General features: G+C 39.1%; 1 protein-coding gene across 2 annotated transcripts in view; it reads left to right on the top strand.

The window, feature by feature from the left end:
* The window catches only part of PDXK (pyridoxal kinase), a 47428-nt gene extending 28217 nt beyond the window's left edge, over window positions 1–19211 (top strand). Inside the window, exons 3-11 of one of the 2 annotated variants that reach the window (XM_026070716.1) lie at window positions 2913–3017; window positions 6020–6103; window positions 7933–7979; window positions 10251–10336; window positions 11165–11210; window positions 13886–13997; window positions 15374–15510; window positions 16045–16111; window positions 16871–19211. In XM_026070716.1, the coding sequence (XP_025926501.1) occupies window positions 2913–3017; window positions 6020–6103; window positions 7933–7979; window positions 10251–10336; window positions 11165–11210; window positions 13886–13997; window positions 15374–15510; window positions 16045–16111; window positions 16871–16983 (797 nt within the window). In that variant the 3' untranslated portion in view covers window positions 16984–19211. Of the gene's footprint in view, window positions 1–2912; window positions 3018–6019; window positions 6104–7932; window positions 7980–10250; window positions 10337–11164; window positions 11211–11372; window positions 11435–13885; window positions 13998–15373; window positions 15511–16044; window positions 16112–16870 lie in introns of those variants that run through there. The other variant, XM_026070717.1, reaches the window with a different exon arrangement.
* Window positions 19212–20709: the final 1498 nt, after the last annotated feature.

The following is a 20709-nucleotide window of genomic DNA, read 5'->3' as shown; positions in this document are numbered from 1 at the left end:
ATGTGGGGATAGGGATAACATTTCAAGGAAGCCGACTTTCCTTTGGTTCTTGCAAGGTGTGCAGTGCAACTTTGACCTTCAGTTCACTTGGTTAGCTGAGAAAAATGACGATTCCCCATGATCATCCTTAATTCCAACCATATTCTTGATTTTCCCAAAGCCAGCTGGACTTTACATGTTAAAGACTTCTGTTAGCATTCGCTGCTAAGTAGCTTTGGGTTCAGGACTGTGCAATCTTTTTTTGTATCACAGTGTCCATTTAGATTTTTGCTGGACCTTACTAGTGCCCTTCACCTTTCGAAAGAATCCCTCTTCCTGGGACCCCAAGGTATCAATTCTTCAGTTAGTGAAACTCTTTTTAAACATGAGTAGCTGGCTTTTTCTTATGTTGCTCTACAGAAGGTGCTTTTTGGCTCGAAGTTCCGCCAGGAGATTTGGATAAATGTAGGGTCATAGGGTTTGGCCCTTTTGTTCATTTTATTACATGGAGTTACCCTGGGGAAAGGACTTGGGGTGGTTTCCACCTTGCTGCCAGTTAGAATTTTGTTTGTTTCCTTCCTTCAAACTCTATTCAACTCCACTTTAGTGAAGTCACAGTTCTCTGCAGATCTGGTGAAGGCTTTGCCCTTTTTCTTCTGTTTGAATAACTGGGTCATCCCTCAGGGCTTCCAAGGGGTTATTTTCTTCCAGCTGTTGTGTGATTAGATTTTAGGTTGTATTACATTTGTTACCAGGTGGTAAAAAGGATCCTCTAGATACCCTTGGAAGCCATTCCTGTAGAGTTCACACAGTCTCCCTGCCTAGGGGGGCAAGTTACACATACCTGAGCAAAGCTGGGCCACTACCTAACATTTTGTTTACACGCTTATTTCTCTCACCTTCTAACTTCAGTGAAGGATAACTATAGCAATGGCTTCCAAGGGTATCTGGAGATCGTCTGGGCAATCTATTGTAGTTATTTTTGTGGCCATATGTACTGTAAGATGGATGACTGCTCTTTTGTTGGCCAACCTTGATTTTGGGTGAAAACTGCATTCTCCTAATGTGCTCTGTGAGTTTACATGGGTGCGGAAACAGATTAAGCTTTATTGATGAGTTTCACCGACGGACACAATGGAATGAAAAGGACTGTGGTGTGTGCTGAGATGGGCTGGCTTTGCAGAGCTAATAGAAGTAGAGGTTTGGGGTAGAGGGGAGGGCAGATTATGTCTATCTAAGGCCAGCAGATATGACAGGACAAATGGGTGCATACATGTTAAATAAGCCAAGTACTTGAGTCAGTTGGAGTTTACACTTGAAGTTAGAGGTGTGCCTAGGTGCTAGGTATTGCCATTTTGAATACTGTCATATTCTAAATGGAACTACAATCCTAGCAGGGGAATCCCTCATTTCAACCATTTCTTCACAAAGATTTTTTAAAAAATACATGCTAAGGAGAGAATCCTCGTGGCTGATGTGAGTCAGTCCCTTAGCCAGCTGGCAGAGAGTAATATTTTAGAGGCTAGGCCTTTGTGAGATGAGGAGAACAGAATGATCCATCTGTTCTCCTTACTGTGGGTGTATTTGCATTTACAAGAAGGAAAACTGAAAAATGTGCTTACCCCAGGCTCTAGGCACCTTTTGGCAGTTACTCTAATAACACAGTTTAGAGTGCTAATCAAAGCCAACAGCTTTTATCACAGAATTTTCTAACTCCAAGTGAAGAAATTAAAACAAACAAACAAAATACCATTGTCTCCTCTCAGGGGTGGTCTGGAAGAAGCTCTCTCATGTAACATTTCACTTTTCATAATCCCAGTTAAAAAAAAAGATGAGGTTTTTAACACAGCCTGAATTTCTGGAGAATGGAAAAGTTAAATTGGGGGCCCTCATGTAATTTCTTGGAGGAAACCCCATTCTTATATAGAAGGGAGAGATAGCTGCTATCTGGATGGGCAGACTTTGATGACATGGTGTAAGATGCATTTACATTCTTCAGTGAGTATTTAGAGGCTGTCAACAAAGTTCCCCCCTGAGAGTTGGCTCCCTTGGAGCCTGGTCTGTTGTCTGCTGAAACAAGTTCATCTTCTCCCAATAACTTCAGCTTCCATCCACTTCTCAGCCAAGAATATGTGCTTATAATTCTTAGAGATCATTTCAAGGATAACAGTGTATGGTTATTTTAGTCTATTTTGTGTTTATAGCAAAGAGTCCTTCTTACTCATTTACCTCCTCCAGGATCCTCAGCATTACAAATGTGCTATTTTTGGAAGACAATCTGTCAGATGAAGATGGTGATGGTGAAAGAACATCCCATGATGATGTTCTGCTGTGGTCACTATTTTCATTACACGCAGGACCCACTGAAGGCTGTATCTGACAAGTGGTGCATCAGTGCAGCATATCTGTGTTCAGATAGGCTGACCCACAAGCCTGTTTTCTTCCAAGTGAAAATTAGACTCTGAATTGCTGCATAGTGCAGAGTTTATGGCTGGTAATTAAGCTTGTCATTTAGGGGTCAAATTCTTGTTTACAGTGTAAAATAGCAAAAATAGGTATTCTGACACCCTCCCCCAGTGAAGACTAAAGTATATGTCTGTCTCCCTCCCAGCAGTTTCTCTAGAAAAGGAATAATTGTAAAGGCTCCATGGGGAAACTTGCAAGAGTGTCTGTGTGTGCTCCACTTAATTTGCTGATAAACGGACAATCTGAAATTCCAGAGTAGTCGTGCTGGTTCCTTTGGGAGACAGAGGTGCTAAGAAAAAGCTGCATGTGTAACTGTTCTGCTGACAGCAGCTTTCATTCAGCAGCAGTGTTTTACAGGAGAGGAGGTAGAAATGCCTCCTGGTGCTAATGTCTGATACTGTCCCTCCAAGTGTGATTCTAAACAGAAAATCTAGCCCTTCAAAAATTATCTGGCTTTTATTTTGCAGGCTACGCCCACTGGAAGGGTCAGGTATTAAATTCAGATGAACTTCATGAACTGTATGAAGGACTTAAGCTGAACAATGTCAACCAGTATGATTATGTACTCACAGGTAAGAGCTTGTTCCTTTGGAATTCCCATGAAATGTTCACAAGAGCAAAGATGTTTAAACCACATCCTTCTTTATTCTAAACCAAGCCATTACATTTTTCCTTCTTAAGTTCCTCCTACGGTTTCAGATGGATATTATAGTCTTAACCACTTATGCTGTATAGTTTGAAACAGCTGGGGTTTTCCAGCCTGAAGGTTGTAATTGGGTGGGTAAATTGATCCCTTTGTTTAGTTTGAAGACTTGTACAGGCCAGTCTTGTCCAGGCTTAGTTAATGTGTTGGGAGGGATGCCAAAAAAAACGGAAGAGGAATGTCAGAGTATTATTTTTAAATTTATTATGAAGATGTACATTTGTAGTGCTAGTGCTCTGTGGTATAATAGAATACTTGTATACACAGTTGGTTATGCTTGTTTTCTCTGCTTGATCTTTAAGAGGTAGTGCATTGGGTACGGAGCAGAGGGTAAGCAGGGTTGGGTTCTGTTCTCTACTCTGTCATGATATTTTTTGATCTTTCGCTGTTGTCACTGTATAGGTCCTTTTACCTTCTCCAAGTGGGTACAGTTTTCCAGCACATGACTTTGTGCAACGTCTTCTTTTGCTCACCACTAGGTGCAGAGTGCTACTTGATATAGGCAAAGGGAGCTTCTTGTAGAACACTTTATAGAAAGGAAGTATTATGTGTGCAGTTTCTATTACAGATTGCTTCTCAGTTATCAAATTGCCTATTTCTGCAGTACAGGTTACTGATCGGGCTCCACCTCTGTGAGGGCTATGCGTCTGGGTTAGATTTTGGTGTTAATTTTTTTTTAGCAGTGAACAGTCACTTTTAAGAAGGTAAATAGAAATTAATAGCCAGATTTGGTTGATTTCATAGCTTCCACATGCAGGAAAGTTTTTTATACACAGGGGAAACTGAAGGCTTTGACTGTATGGATCCAGAATTATGACCCCAAAGCAATCATCCTGTCATGAAGGGTATGGCATGTCTGAAGAGTTATTTTCCTTTCTGTTTCAGAGAATCTCCCTAAAGTAGAGGAGATAATAAATTGCAAATAAACTGAGCTTAGGTTAAGAAATTAGTTTTGACGGAACTGGGTTCTGTGTGATTGAGATAGATAAAAAAAAATCCCTTTTTCTTTGAAAGAAGTCACATAGAGGAAATTTCCTCTAAAGGCATGCTGTACTGTAGGAATTTTGAGGAGGTCTTAGTATGCAAAATTTGTAAATAATGTTTGAGTATTCTTTTTGCTGACACTTTCATTTTTTTATTTTATTTTACTCTCGACTCTTGGAAAAGGCCCATTTCCTTTCCTATTACTGTCTTGTTTCTGTTGGCAAAATGGATGCAAGAAATTTAAAGTGGTAGAAGGAAAAAATGGAAATCTTCAGCAAAGAAATTTTAAAGAAAAAGTTGAAACAAAATATTAAAATGCCTTTTAAAATGTGTTATGTGTCTGTATACGGGTTACAGTGTAAAAATCTCATTCAGATTGGCCTTTTCTCAATATGGCCAAAGAAAAGGAATGGTCAGAAATGACACTAGTTTGTTAAGACGTAATAACACCTTCTGTTTCAACACTGAGTTGAGTTGTGGCTGAAATTAAAACTCGGCTGTTTTCATTCATGGGCAAAAGACAGATCATTCTCTTCAAAAGGGAGTGTAGAACAGCCATTCACTGTATCACACAACCACACTTTGCTACCACCAGCAACTTCCATATGGTGAATCAAACACTAAAAATAAGTTAATTTGTCAGCAGACAGGATTTGACTGTAATCATATGTCTAGTTACTGTAGATATCTTGGCTTAAATGGAGATCATAATGCTGATTATAAAAATTATATTAACTTTTGTGACTGTCAGTTGCTTGGACATCTTCACATAGTTTTTTGGTTTAAAGGAAAAATAAAATAGGTAAGAGTTCTGCATAATGCTTTTGAAATACCTCTATTAAAAATGTTAATCATACTGTAGCTCTGAGAGTTGTTTTCTTGGCCAGTCTATCATGGCAGATCATTTTAAACAAAAATGTTTGCTTGGCTTTTTTTCACTGATTATCAGCATTTTGTGGACATAAGACAAAGCATTTTGGCCAAAAATCTTGGAAGCTTTCTCCATTTTCCCTCAATATTTAAAAATTAAATAATTTTGTGAGGAAAAAAAAATCCCCAAAATGTTTTACATTTTTAATTAGAATGGACATTTCCAATCTGAAGGCTTGAAGAAGCTACCTTGCTAAAAATAGTAATATTAAATAAACTAAAAAAATGAAAATTGAATTACTAGTTAATTGATAAATTTTATAATTAAAATTTATAAAGTGAATGCATAAATACAACAACAACAAAAATTAAATAGTTAAATTAATAAACACATAAATAATAAACGAAAAATTAAATTGTTGTAGTGCTAGCACTGTTGTTAGGGTCTTAAGGCATAATGAAACCTGTTTTCAGCTTTCTTTACTGCTAAACCTAAAAAGGAGAATTTTATTGGTATGTCAGCCATTGCTCTAAAATGTTGAAGATTAATTCTCCTCCATTACAGTAATGTGTTGGACTGTATCACCACCAACATTAATAATAATAAAAAACCTGCTTCTAGCCAGAGTATGAGAGAATTATATGGAATTGAAAGCATTTCTTATTTGCTACATGATAAATAGTTCTGATTCAGACTGGTGAAGAAAAGGAGTGTTCTTTCCTTTCAGCCTGACTTTTTTATATATATGTTCAAGCATTTTGAAATTTATGAGCGCTGCTTCCACAAGGTACATAGTATATCGATTTTTAAGGTTGAATTTGTGGATGAGCAAGCACTGTCTGGATCTATCTTTCACCTACTTATTCCTGAATGAAAAACTAAAATTCCTTTGCTCTAAAAATGCATTATTCCAGAGAATGAGAGGTAGGCAGCATTCCTACCCAATAAAAAAAAAAAAACTTTCATGAAAATTTACTGTAAAAGTGTCTTTTTTTCTTTCTTTTTTTTCCCTAAAGGGTATACAAGGGACACATCATTTCTTGCAATGGTGGTGGATATTGTCCAGGAGTTGAAGCAGCAGAATTCTAACCTAGTGTATGGTAAGGATGTGAACTATAATCTTTTCTGCTTTATCATTAGATATGCCCATTGTTTTCACTATTCAGGATGAAAGCACTGTTCTGACATTATCCAGCATTTCTGATCTGGCAGGCTTCAGCTGAGACGCCAGTGAAATTTTGATTCAGCATTGCTTAAGTGTTGAGGGAGTTGTTTTTTGTTTTTTTATCTTCTTGATTTTATGCCTTTCAATATGTTTCTTGCATTATGCCAGCCAAAGGAGAATGTGCCCTAAGGAGTGATTGTCTGTATCAAAGAAAGTCCTGTGAAATCCCATCTGGCTGCTGCATTTGTAGTTCAGTGGTGTTGGCTGGAAGAAGTGCTGATAACTGAATCCTCTTTCTGATTTCCAAGTCAGGCAAAAGCAGGGTAGACTCTTCTGTATTGCCCTGCCTTGGTTTCTCATTAAATCCCAGAAAAAGTATCCTACTGTGCCTTATAAGGTTGAAAACTTGGCTTAAACTCAAAGAGTTTTTTAATTCTGATCCCCTGTGCTGTGATTACCCAGAAATGCTCAAAGAGCAACAAACTGTAACAACAGCCATCATTAGCAGGTCATGTCAGGCTTAAACCGTGAGAAAAGATTCCTATCTTTTATTCCTGACTCTGAGTGTTTCAGGAGTTCTCAACATTACCAGTGTAGGCTTGAATTGAGCAAAACTTGGAGGGTGACAGAGGAAAGTTGGTGAGGATTTGCAGTGGATAAAGAGCTGTGAATGGTGGTTTGAGCCTCTCATGTTCAGGTTTTGTCAACCCATGTGGTCAGGAAATGTCTGGAACAATTCACAGGAACTGCAAGCTTTAATACTGCATGTTGTGATATCGGACTTACTGACAGTTAACAAAGTACAGTTCTCATTTTGAAAATGTAATAGATATCTTCATGAGTTTGATTTTTATTGTTTTTTAACCTTTATCAAAACTGTGGGTTTTCCAGAGCCCTGTGCTAATAAGCGAAAGCTAGAAGCTATACTCTGTATGAGCAGAAACATCTAATTGCATAGAACAGAAAGGAGGTAGTTAGATGGTGAGAACAGAACTGGACTTGTAAGATTCTTTATATTTAATAAACAGATTTATATTGTATGGAAAATGCTTTTAAAAAGTAAAAATGAATGACTCTCTTGTAACTCGTAGAAGCTTTCCTAAATACTGACTGGACGTTGATTAGATACTTTGGGATTTTTCTTTCATTTTTTATCTTGCTGAAAACTCTTTTAATACAATAAACAATACTCCTTGTCTAATACAAGGCTAGGCTGTTTCCAGTCTTGCTTTGAAATTAAGGGCACTAAGAATATGCTATTAATATTATTTATGATTCTGAACCTGTGCCAAATGTGTGTTTAGTATTATTGTGACAAGTATGAGCTTATGCAGTTTGGCCAGGATTTTCTTCTTGTTTCATAATAATACATGTAATTTTGTTCTTTCACAAATACTAGCTTCCATGTTTCTTTTCCACCATATTAATATTCCAGAGTTTTGGGGTGAGGAATAACAGGGAAAGCTTTCTGCTTCTTTCATAACAAAAGCCCCTTCACTCCCAGCAGTCAGACATAGCAACGTGGAAGGAGAGGGTGAGTGCAACCCTCTGACACTTACTTAAGACACTTGCCCTACTCTTTCAGGATTGCCAGCCACCAATTACAAATTTCTGACTGAGTATGCTGCAAGAGCTGTGTGAGTATTTAAGCTAGCAAAGGACAATGCTATAGCATAGCCACTATGGTTACTTAAAACTTTTAATCCCCCCAGGGTCTCTGTGATTGTCCCCCATTTCTAAAGCCAGATTTACTCTTTGTTACAGTATGCGATCCAGTGATGGGTGACAAATGGAATGGAGAAGGTTCTATGGTTAGTACTTACCTGCTTGGTCTGTATACAGTGAATATTTGCTATATAGAGATGTTTAAAGTTTTAAGAATTTTTAAATACCAAAACGGAGCTACTTCACCTAGGTGTGGCTTTGGATTCCATCATCACTTTTTTACTGTGGTATCTTGTACTTGAATGAGTTTAGTATTTGGGAGGAATGAATGAGGACTGCATAGCCCCGGGGACTTGTATTTAACCCTCTGCTGAGACAACAGGTAGAATACAGACCCTGACAGCAGGAAAATATCCCCCTGCTCCCCACTCCATTGCTCACTGGAGTTTTCTCATCTTCTGTCAAGAGAGCTGTTTTGGCTGGTAGCCTTGCTCGCATTGTCAGTGAGCATGTGAACTGCCATACCACTTGAACCTAAATGAAGATGGCTTACTTCATGTGAGATCCGACAGCTGTTAGGAATTGGGCTCTGATCTGTGACAGAAAGGTTGTGTGTGCCAAGACCAGATTGCATACTGACAAGCATTCATTTTTAATCAAAACTAGCCAATAGTTTTAGTGAAAAAAATGCAGTGGGGGAAGACACCAGCAATAATGATATTTTGTTTTCTTCTGCCTTAGCTAGTCATGCTCTATGAATTACTCTTTGTCCTTGTACCTTTTTATAGTTTACCTGCTCATAAAAATCACATAAAATAGTACTTAGTAATAAATTTGTCATTGCTCTTGTGTTCTTATTCATTCAGTTTACATCTAGTGCAATATTTATTGTCCTTGGCTTTTTCTAACAAGGCAGAGATCTAGCAGGGGCAGAGTCACCTTGCAAAGCTTTAGCTCTTAGGAGAAGTCATAACCATGGGCCTACACCATGGCTGTAGCATGATAGATGGAAGAAGAGGAGAAAATTTTACCATGTAGCCCATCAACTCATTTCTACTGTAAAAAAAAAAAAAATCATTATTAAAAACATCTTGACTTATATGTGAATGTGTGTTGCATTTCTGTCTAAAGACAGGGTCCCTGTGACAACATCACTTCACCATGACTGCATGGCTGAGCTCAGTATCAGTATGATGGGTGTTTCAGTAGCACCTTGCAGTCAGCACTGTGATGGGGTTGTATCTGTTGCTGACTGAATTGCAGAGGGAGGCAGTAACATGCTTGCAGGTTTACACATGGACACATGCACCTAGCTTTAAGTAGTGTGTGAGCCTAACAGAAAATAAAAAAAGCATAGATGAAAGGGAGTATTAATCATGAGTTAGCAAATGGGGTGCTGCTGAAGAATGTCAGCTACTAGTAAGCAATGAACTTTCATAAAGGAGTTTGTTAAATTGAGTTACAACAGGACTAAAGAGGATGAGATGACTCCTGTACCTACCTAACTGGAACTCCTAGCTAAGCTCCAGTACATGACAAAACAGCTGATACTTGCCTTTATACTTTAAACTTTATTTGAATCTGAAGAACATACAGGCTGGTAGGTTCCTGCTACATCTTAGTGTATGTCACCTGCTTAGACAATCAGTCTGCCTTTGCTAATGGGCCATAGTTAGCTAAAGAAGATGGAATACAGTTGGGACAGGAAAAGAGAAGGGGGACTGTTGGCCCTCATTACCTGAAGAGATGATTCTGCAGTCAGTGAAGTGTGTCAGTGATTCCTTATACTTGTATACAACACAAGCAAAATATTTTTAATATACTTATCATAACTGCTTTACAGAAAAAATTGTACTGGATAAATTACAAATGTGATTCCCCCTCACACGTATGAATGTACAGCACACCTAGAAATACTGAACTGAAAGGAGACAAAAAATACATGGAGTAAATGTTACTTGTTCCTGAGTCACAGTCCACAATTAATGTGGGCACACACTGAGGCACAGAAGGCCCTCCGTACTGTCAGTGAAACAACAAAGTAGTTTCCTTTGGAGGTAAGGACATGAAAAAGTGTTCCCCATGTGAGCACTGTATTTCCTCATCATACTGCTGAGTCACCTTGCTAATAGGGAACCCAAAAATTCTTCATTCAAGCACCACTTTCATTTAATGCTACCAGCTTGCACCCAACTGCGTAATGATGCTTCCCATTGCCTCCAGTGAAAAAGGAGTTGTTAGCAGTACTGTCACCAGACAGAGAATGCACTGACACTGTAATTCCTGCTAAATATTGGTACACCAGGAACTTTAAAATTATTAAGTGACAGCATGAATGGCAGTTCAGGGAAGGAAAGTTACACTTCCACATCTGATATGGCTGCTGACATTTGATTCTGTTTCTTCTTCCCTCCTAGTATGTGCCCAAGGATCTTCTCCCCGTCTACAGGGACAAAGTTGTTCCTGTTGCTGATATAATTACTCCTAATCAGTTTGAGGCTGAGTAAGTACTCATTTCTGTTTTTGTATTCAAATAAACCTGGGAAAAAAGCAGGGAAGACTGACCCATTCTGTTATTCATCTCAGTATGGTACCATATCTATGTATGTGTTGGGCTTTGATTTTTAGCTGTTGCTTCTAAGTAGTACTCTTCAGCAAACCACACTGTTCCATATTGAAAACAATATAAAAACCTGGGGTTTATTTGAGGAATATAATTCTCTTGTTTTCTCCAGTCTCCCATGTTCATGATTACTTTTCATTGTCTCCAGAGACCTGTATCTAGGGCTGGTTGAAGAAATACCTCTTTTCCTTTCCTCATTCTTAACCATTCCTGGGAAAATTTTTATTATTTTTCAGGATAACATAACTGAAATAACTTGACTCAATCCCCCCAAAATTAAATTTAAAAAGACCACCATGGCAACATCTCATAAGAGTTAAGAGTTTGCATGCCTCATGCCCATCCTGTTTCCATAGCTGAGACTCTGTTCAGGAGCTAATCTGATACGATACATCACAGGCTGTCCCCCTAAAAGGAGGGACAGACACATGGGAGATGGAGAGAAGATACTTGTGAGGTAATTTTATGATACAGAGATCTCTACAGTAGACAGGTTAGGACTGGTATAAATCTGTGTGAGAAGCACTGTATATCTGTGCACGTAACTTTTTTAAAGACAGCAGTCTGGTACAGCAAACTACTTCATGTAGCTAACAAATTACTTAGGATTGTATTGTGCAGTCCAAACTTTTATCCTTTCAAAGACTGAACAAAGCAGCGGTTGCTTGGAGTGCTTGTGCTCTTTTAAAACTTATGTTTCATTCTCAGGTTACTCACTGGTAGAAAGATTCGCACAGAAAAAGAAGCTTTAGAGGTAAGTAGGTAAGGGATGTGCAAGATCTCTGTCAGTATTTCTGCCTACAATGCTGCAATTTGCCATTTGTCTCTAACCTTGAAATCACTTCAGCCACTATCCTTTCTCTCCATTCATTATTAAAGCTTGTACACTCCATGCACAAAATACTTTTTGTTCTAGTGCCAGACTTCTGAAGAAACTTCCTGAAGGAGCTACAAATGAAGGCATTTCAGTGATAATGAGTAAGGTCACTGTGAGTTTGTTTTCCTGAAGCGTAAGAAAGGAAACAGCAGCACACAAAGCAAGTGTCAGCAGTGTGGAAATGCACTGGTTGTGGTGAAAACCCCTGGTGACGTTCAGAAAGTGATGCCGGGCAACAGAAACCTGTACAAGTAGCTCCCTCTGCTGTCCACGTGGGACTTATGCGACTGCAGCGCTGTGTCTTAGGACAGCCGTTCCTCATTTTCCCAAAGGGGCTGCTTGCAAAGAGAGCTTGCTAGTAAGCTCATACAAGGATTGAATGGATAGACTCTGAATCCTCTTCCTAGAGTTCGCTGGTGTTTTGTTTCCTTAAATTAACTCAGAGAGGGTGAGACCTGGGTTGCAAAAGGAGTGCACAAAAAAAAACAGGCTTGGAGTGATGGCTTTCAGGTGCTTCCTGGTGAAAGGCAGACAGATCCACAGTGGTAGTATTGACAGCTGCTGGCATCACCATACAAAGATGATAGACTGCAAATGTACTGTGCTGAGGTGTAAGGATTTACCCTTTTACACAAACTGAATAAATCTAAAAAGCTACAGAACCTCGTGATGAAGGACAAAATATGAATGTGGTTCTGTGGATATTTTAAGAAGATTGAACTCTTTGTTTCGATGACTGTGGTCAAGCACTTTCATAATGGACTGACATGACTTCTTCCTCTTTGCTTTTGAACTTCAAAGGAACACAAAATCTTTAGACAAATAGCAGCTGCAGTGGCACCCAGGAGAGTGTCTGGACTCTATCAGCCTTAATGTTTGTTGTTTTTTCCTCCAGCAAAGCCATGTGAACATCTTTTCACAGCAAAAAGCAGCTCCAAAAATCAGGTCCCCCCCCCCCCCCAGTTTTATCTTCCCACACTGTGCTGGAGCTGGAGCAAGGGAGAAGCACTGTGCTTCATGCTACTAGCTGCTAATTATAAGTCAGTTCTGCTATTCTCATCCTTACCAATAGAACCACAAGCCTGAGTACAGCAGTCCTTCCACTGTTAGCTGAGTAGCCACTAGTTTTAGGTTTGTGTATTTCAGCTGCAAACATGAGTTGCATGGGCTAAACAATTTTACAAGTCAGTTATCTGCCAGTCTGCCAGACTCATGCATGTAAGCTCTTATCTATGGTTTTTTTTTTAAATCTCTCTAAAACAAATGGAATCTTATTTAGGAATAGAAACATTTTTAAAATAGTTGTTTGCAGGATATATGTATTTTCATATGTCTGTCTCTTCAGCTGCATGTCATATATAGGTTTATTCTTCTGAGTAATAATCCATGCTGGAACTTGTCCCCTTCAGAATTGATAGGAATTTTGTCGTTGATTTACATGCTGGTACATTTTGATTCATTGCTTTAGCAAGACTAATGATGACAGTGTAGTTGTCTAATATAAAATTAAATATGACCTAATCCTAATGTAGAAGGGGCTGAATGCTACAACTAGAAATTCCAGTGATCCTTGGTGAATTGCCAGTGAGAAATGAAACTGAGCTTACTGTTTCTTCAGAATGATTATGTAAGCATCTGCAGGTGGACTTACTGCTGCTTTTAAAATCCAACCCAACATCTCTGCAAAGAGGTCTGGCAGCTGAAGAAACTTTGAGGCTTAAACAAGAAAAAAATGCAATAGAGAATTAAAAATGGCAGAAATAAATCCTTATCATTCAGCTGCTCATGAGTCATAGCTAGACTAAGAGGATTTTTAATTAAACTCTTCTGGGAGAATTAATATTTTATCTGTGTTTTATGCTAAACCTATTATTAAAGTCATCCTTTCTTCTGTGAAATCAAAATCACTTTTGTAGCAACCAATTGTGATGTCAGAAGCAGAGTATTAATGGTTTCAAGCAAGGAGCATACAGAGAGGAAATACACCTACAAACATATGTAATTTACAGATGTAAATGTGAGTTTTGAAACAGCATGAGAAGGAAGGATTGAGACAGACACACTTGTGCCTCTGATTTGAGCTCTTTAACTCTTTATTTTCACTAATTCTTAAAAAAGTGACCATATAAGACTTTGTGACCTGGATTTCTTGTCTCTCTAGCAGTTGTTTCAAGATGCCAGCTAAGATGCATATATCTGTGTATTTGTTCTCTACTTCTCTTGCTAATATTTTCTGAAAACATGGTGCAGACAAAAATTCTAATCACAGCTGAAGTTGGAGTATTCTTTTCAGAGGAGCATCCAAAGATAGTGCAAATAGAGATGCTTGTAGATTTTAAAAAGCGTATACATTTAAACACTAATGTTTTGATTCCCATATTTCAAATAAATTGCTCTAATTCAAGTAAATTCTTTGAGTAGGAATTGTTCTCTCTCTTTAAAAAAGACTCTAAAATCAGGTGTTTGTCAAAAATCCTCAATAGTATGAATGATTCAAGGCTTCATTAACACGTATTGCAATCACTGATTCCTGCCTTTTTGCCCATGGAAAGGTAATGGATATGCTGCATGCCATGGGACCAGAAACTGTGGTGATCACAAGCTCAGATCTACAGGCTTCTTTAGGAAACAACTACCTAATTGCACTGGGAAGCCACAGGAAAAGTAAGTCATGAACACCTTAATTGAAGTGCCCTTTTTTAACCTGTTCTGTGCTTTCCATCACTTTAAGAAGCAGTGGCTTCATCAGACCCATCTGTAGTGCATGGAAGTAGCCCATCTAAGTGAAATTCTTTTACAGTAGTGTCAGGGAGCATCAAGAGCAGGGCTGTTCCATGAGGGAAGGGGAGCTGGAAGCTGAGGGAGACCACAGCACAGGCAGAGGACTGCCCTCACTGACAGGGTGCAGGTCTGTAGATCTGAACAGAGCGAGCAGAGCAGGGATGGTGATGACAAACAGGTCCCACTGACAATCCACTAATCATCAAACAAAAGTGAAGCAAATCAGATCCGAGGTCAGCCTGGGAAATCCAGTCAACAAGGCAGGAGAGCAGGGCTGGGCGCAGCTACACCTACAACATAGCTCAAGCAAGGATGGCTGGGCCTGAGCTTCCATGCAGCTTCTGGGCCAGTGGGCAGGGGGTGCATGGGTGCAGGTCCCAGATGAGGCTGGTCAGGACTATTAAAGCCCCTGTGAGTGGCCCTGACAAGTAGTTGGGGTATAAAACAGAAAATTTGGATACTTTATAGGTTTGGATGCTTTTATGAAAAGTTACACTGTCTTATTAACAGATTGTTCCTGCTCTGGTGGGTTATAACCTGTCCTTCTGCTTGTTCCTTATATTCCCTTCTGTGTGTTTGGGCTGTCACAGATTGTTTTCATATGAGAAGGACATATTTGTGTGGGATGGTAAACTCACTTTCTTGTTTACCTATGTGGTATAAGTAAACATTTATATTACTAACGTAGTATAAATCCAGGCATCATGTTCTAGACTGCTGAGAGAAATAAGTGTGTTTAATACAGACTTTACTAAGAACCACTCAGTATTTAGCACTTAGTACATGTCAGCTCTCGCTTAAGTCTGACAGTCCAAKGGCACATGGATTAGATATTCTCTGCTGATGTCTACAGCTGCTCTTGTGCCTCCATACAACCTAGAGATACTCTAGGTTCTGGTTTGGGATGTCCCATCTAGGATTCAGCAGTCTGCATAAACATGTGGCTTCCAGAGCAAGCTGCCACTGATGTGTAGATGAAAAATAGGTAGACTCTGTCTCTGTCCTCTCTGAAGATGAAGGTGCCAGCTACCTGCTCCCTCTTAGTGTACCATACATAAGTTGTAAATGCTATCCCAGCTTAGCAAAGTTTCAGAAGGTAACACATTTTAAAAGAACTGGAACAAACTTTACAGTCCTCCTTAGGATTTTTAAGTTTCAAACAACATAGGATTTTGAATGTGGTGATCACTTTTAAATATTAGTAAATGTTATTGTATTAATTGCTGGATCTGTTACTTAACTGTCTGTCTATGTTGTAGCTAAAGCAGATGGTACCAAGATGACACAAAGAATTCGAATGGAGTCTCCTAAAGTGGATGCTGTCTTTGTTGGAACAGGAGACTTATTTGCTGCTATGCTTTTGGCATGGACACATAAGCATCCAAACAATTTGAAGGTGTGGAAGAGGTTATTCGTCTGTCTGCAAGTCTGGACTATAATGTTTCTTTTTTGTTATTTTTAATCTGTGACATTGTTTAAAGACTCTCTTCTGTTTTTGGCTTTTTTTTTTTTCTTCCTCACCATAGGGAGGGGGAAAAAAGCAAAATTTTCCTTCTTGCCACAACATTTTAGGTTGTATAAGCTTGGGTGACCACATTTCAGTTATAGCTCATGTAATCTTTTTGTCTAGTCTATAAACATACTTTGTAATTTTGCCAAATAAGACATTCTTCTCTCTCTCTATAGTGAGAGACTGCATGTGTTTTGTTCCTAGTACCTGTTTTGGCAGAATTAAGACATTTTAAAACTTTTTCTTTCCCAAACTCTGTTACATTTTGTCTTTATTGGTTTGAAGAGAATAGCTCACTAACTCTCTTTGCTCTTCTGATCAGTCATGCTGGCCACTTAATATTATTATTTCAGAAGCTCTGCTACTAAACTGGGTTGCTGAAATGTTATTAAAATCTAAATATATTCTGTTAATGCACAGGTGGCATGTGAAAAGACTGTATCAGCCATGCAACATGTTCTGCAAAGGACCATTAAGAGTGCAAAAGGTAATTCATTCAAACCTTGTTCCCAAATTTCCTCTGTCTGGATTTGCATCATTTAGAGAGCTTTCTGTTTCCTGACTAAAGATACTCCTTTCTGTGGAGGCAGTCAGGATTTAGAGAATTTACAGAATGAAAGCTAGGTAGTCTGTCAGTGTATATTCCTTAATGTGTCCTCCAATCCTGTTCTCGACAACACCAGACAGAAGGTGTCACTGTTCAGCTTATACTTGCACTACAGTGGTGGTGAGACTTAACTGCTATTCAAAGCAGTGGTGAAAGAACGTAAGGAAATGCTAAGTTTGACTGCAAAAGAGCCTCTGTTTTCAGTATAGCTTGCTCACTTGCCCTTTTAGTGCATGTGTTTAGAGTTGAGAGGGGTTTTTCAACTAGTAATAAACAGTAGGTCTGTTTGCTGTGTAGGCCGTGCGAATAGTGGGATTTTTTTTTTCAGCCCCTCTTCACTTTGATTTGCCATGTTCTTTCAACTCCCAAGGAGATCCAGAAGGGAACTGTGTGCTCTTGGAGCATCTCTTTGTCACTTTCTAACTGACAGCAGAGCTGTATTACTTTTCTGGAGAGAGGTGCTGGGCAGGGGTGATGGGCAATTACCATGCTGACCTGTATCTTCCATCTTGAAACCTTGTGCAGGAGTAGCAAGGCAGGTGGGGAAAAGAAAAAAAAAGGGGGGGGGGTAACAGAACAATGTAACTTGTTTATTTTTATACTGCTGTTTTTACTGGCATTCTGATGTCATCTTTTTAGCACAAGCTGGAGAAGGAAACAAACCAAACTCAGCCCAGCTGGAACTGAGAATGGTCCAAAGCAAAAAGGACATAGAAAACCCAGACATCATAGTGAAAGCTACTGTCTTATAAAGGCTGTATGTCTCCAATAACGCACAATGTGTTGATGTCCTCATTTCTTTCCTGTAAATTGTAATATTTGCCTTAGATCTGTGACAGAAACCTGGCTTTCATGAAATAGTGCCCAGCATAGGCAGATATCCACTCTCAAACATATGTGCTGGCCTTGTTCAGTTTTAAAAACAAAACAGAGTTGGTGTGCACTAAAGCATATTCCCAGGTATCAAAATGGCTGTCAAATTCACTTAGTCTGTGTATTACCCTGGGCAAGAGAATACAATGTTCCTGCCTTGCCAAAGACTTCAGATGTGAATTTGCTAATAGAATGCTTGAGTGATTGGAGAATATATTTCAAGATAGCATCTAGTGCCAATGGAGCTGGATATGTGCTCCTGTTTCCTGGAGATACCTGGTTACTTACTCTGCTATTCAGTATCTCAGCTGCTATGAAACTAAGCAAGGTTAAAACTACACACAAAGTTCTGGTTGTGTGTAAGGAGTACTTCAAAGATGTGTAGCATTTAAGTACTCTGAAGTGACCTTGAGGTGTCATTCATGTTACTGATAACTGCTCCTGTTTCTTGTTTGTGAACAGTTATATAATTTCAGTTTTTACAGGTGCTGGCTGCTTACTTCTAATGTCCACAGGTACCCACATCACTTTCTCCTGAAAATCTGCTCCAGAAACTTCTTCGTTAATAAGGTAGAAGATTGTAGTTCTACCTCTGAGGCCAGGTTTGGTTCTTTGTTTAGTTTTTAAGTAAAGACAGATGTTCTTTAAGGACAAAAGATAAAGCAGCTCCTGCTCTGAAAGCTGACTACGCTAGCGTGCTCTCCATGGGTGGCTGTATTTACAAACTATGTAGGGCACTTCCGCTTAGCAACAGTGAGCACTGTTGGTGGGCTCATCAGTGGAGCAACCTGTGGTGAAAGTAATGTGTGTGGTTGAGTAAGTTACATACATTTACCAAATGCAGTGAAACATACAAAATTAGTTTGTCCATAATGTAATTCTCTACAAACCATGCTGACTAGAGTTTACAGAAGTGCATTATTATTAATCTTTGAACAAATTTTTATTTCCAAATTCTGCTTCATAAGGCTTTAAGATGAGATTCTTACTAATTTCAGTGTGCTGTATATCACAGCCAAACGTTATACCAGTAGATGGTAGATGCACTGACAGATGCTGACCACTTGTACTTCCTGTTGACTTCAGTACGGGACTGAAATTCTTGCTTCTCCCAAGATGAGGTCTAGTGTGTTGTTAAACCCAAATTCAGTTGCTGAGCTGTATTTGTCTTTGATGGCATAGGGAGATTAAAAAAAGAGATGCATACGTGCTTACAATTTCATGAAGGAAAATTGCATTAGAGAGGGCAACTTTGTGTTTTTCCTGATACCTCAGGAAAAGTATGCTCAGGAAACTTGCTCTTGGGTGTCTCCCAGATACCTTTCTTGCATCTTCCTCATCATGCCTGCCTAACTGATAGCCAGTGTCACTTGCATAGCTTGGAGTCCCCAGAAGAACTGGATTGGAGACTGCTTGTGCCACTGTAGTCTTCATTCATCCCATCATTTCTGTGGATTTTCTGCCATTGTAAAAGTTCGTTGGTTTCACTTAATAGAAGAGCAATTTATCCTGAAGGTTAATTTTTTTTTGGCTGAGCAGATTTTTTTATAGAGTAAGATTTTCTAATTAATACGCTTCTGAAACCCTGATTTTCAGTATCTCTGAAAAAAATGACATTTAAGAGGTGAACACGTTTTGCAGTTAATGTAAGAGACAAACTTTCAGCTTTCACTCTCAATAACTAATAACACTTTTATTGCCTCTTGCAATAGAATGCCATTTGGCATTAAAATTTTAATGCCATTTGGCATTAAAATGAGAAAAATATTCTTTTGACTTGAGAATTTTAAGAAAAAAAATTACCTAGAAAATATGACTCTGCTGCCACAGTTTATAGTAACCACTGCCATAAAATAACTTTCTAGCAATAATAATTTTGGTGATGTGAACAGAGATTAGCAATCACTAGGAGAGGTGAGTTCATGGCTAATATCCAGTGTGTAAAAAGAGGTGAAGTATCTTATCAATGTGTATAAATATCTGATGAGAGCGAGTAAAGAAGATGGAGCCAGACTTCTCTGTGGTGCCTTGTGAAAGGACAAGAGCCAATGGCACAAATTGAAACACAGGAAATTTGCTTTAAACATAAGAAAAAACTTCTTTACTGTAGAGGTGATTGAACACTGAAACAGGTTTTCCAGAAAGGTTGTGGAGTCTCCATCCTTGGAGATATTCAGAAGCTGTCTGGACACAATCCTGGGCAACATGCTCTAGGTGACCCTGCTTGGGCAGGGGGGTTGGACTAGACGATTGCCAGAGGTCCCTTTCCAACCCCAACTATTCTGTGAAGTACAAATAACTTTTTTTTCTCAACATTACATTTCTAAATTGATGCAGACTTTTTTTCTTCCTGGGACACAAACTTCCAGATAGCTAAGAAATAGCTCTGTATTAATAAATTGCCATGTTTTTTAGATAAGCTTCTTTTTGCTAGGGCAGTTGCACAGGGAACACAGTTGCCTTTTTTGAGATAGTTGCTTTCAGCAAATATATTTAAATACTGCAGCTGGAGATGCATTTCAACAGTTGAGCACAAAAGCATTTTAACTATTTCTAGCATTGATTACATAAGTGTTACACACCATATTCCAAATATAAGTGAGTTTGTTTATTTTTTAAAATGTAGACCATTTCACATTGAAATGTATAATCCCCACGATCCATTTGGGAAGAGGGGAGCAACAGACCAAACTTCTGTGACTCTACGTGCCATGGTTCTTTAATTGACTTTGCGGCATTAAGCTTGACTCCCTAGCCCAGGCATATCCAGCTTTTTGGCTCCTGTGGGTCACATAACAAAATCTTTAGATGGCCAAACTCCAAGACCTCTACCATGTCCCTCAGATTGCTAAGAGGTAGATGAGCCCTAGGAGCAGTTCACAGGCAGGAAATGACATTTGCTTTCCCGAGTCTCATTGCTCCAGTGTAGCACAGAGCTTGGCTGAGTGGCGACGTGGCTCCTGGTGCAGTCTGCTATAGCCAGGACTGTGGATTGCCCAGCAGCCCCTGCAGTATAACTTCATTGCCAGTCACGTAATACAGCTGTGAATGGGAGCTACATGAGGCCTGAGAGCCACATGGAGGCTGCCCCTGCACAAGTGCAGTAAAGAATTGAAGTTCTTCACATCAGGGGATCAACAGGAGAGAAAAGCTCAAAATCAGCTTAAAAATTTTTTTTAAAGCAGCATTAACTATGCACTGTCAAAGTCTGTCACTGTCAAAGAAGCCCTATCTGTTGCAAGTTTGTATTACAGAAAAGCCCTTTTAGTAAAGGTGAAACAGCGTATTTGGTTTTGGCACTAAAAAGATAAGACTTTCACAAGGGATTAGAGAAAGGCTGGGCAGGTGTCCTCTGAAATAAAGAAGCCTTGGTATTCAGAGACTTAAAGTTACCTTATAACCAAGGTTGTATTTGTAAAGCATAGTCAACCTTGATATTGCTGTAAAACAATGTGTAGGATGTTTGCCAGAGCAACTTACACCTGTCAGGTGTGATGTCTTCCCACTGCTTCAAGGAAGGAAGAATCACTCCAGTAATTCACACCTTCCTTGGAATCTGTGACATAGCTGTACAGTGTAAGGGATGGATACAAAAACAAAGAGAG

This window comes from Apteryx rowi, unplaced genomic scaffold, assembly GCF_003343035.1.
Source record: "Apteryx rowi isolate R43461 unplaced genomic scaffold, aptRow1 scaffold_317, whole genome shotgun sequence".
Taxonomy (NCBI): Eukaryota; Metazoa; Chordata; class Aves; order Apterygiformes; family Apterygidae; genus Apteryx; species Apteryx rowi.
Note: the sequence above shows the minus strand (reverse complement) of the source record. Positions and strands in the feature narration are given on the sequence as shown.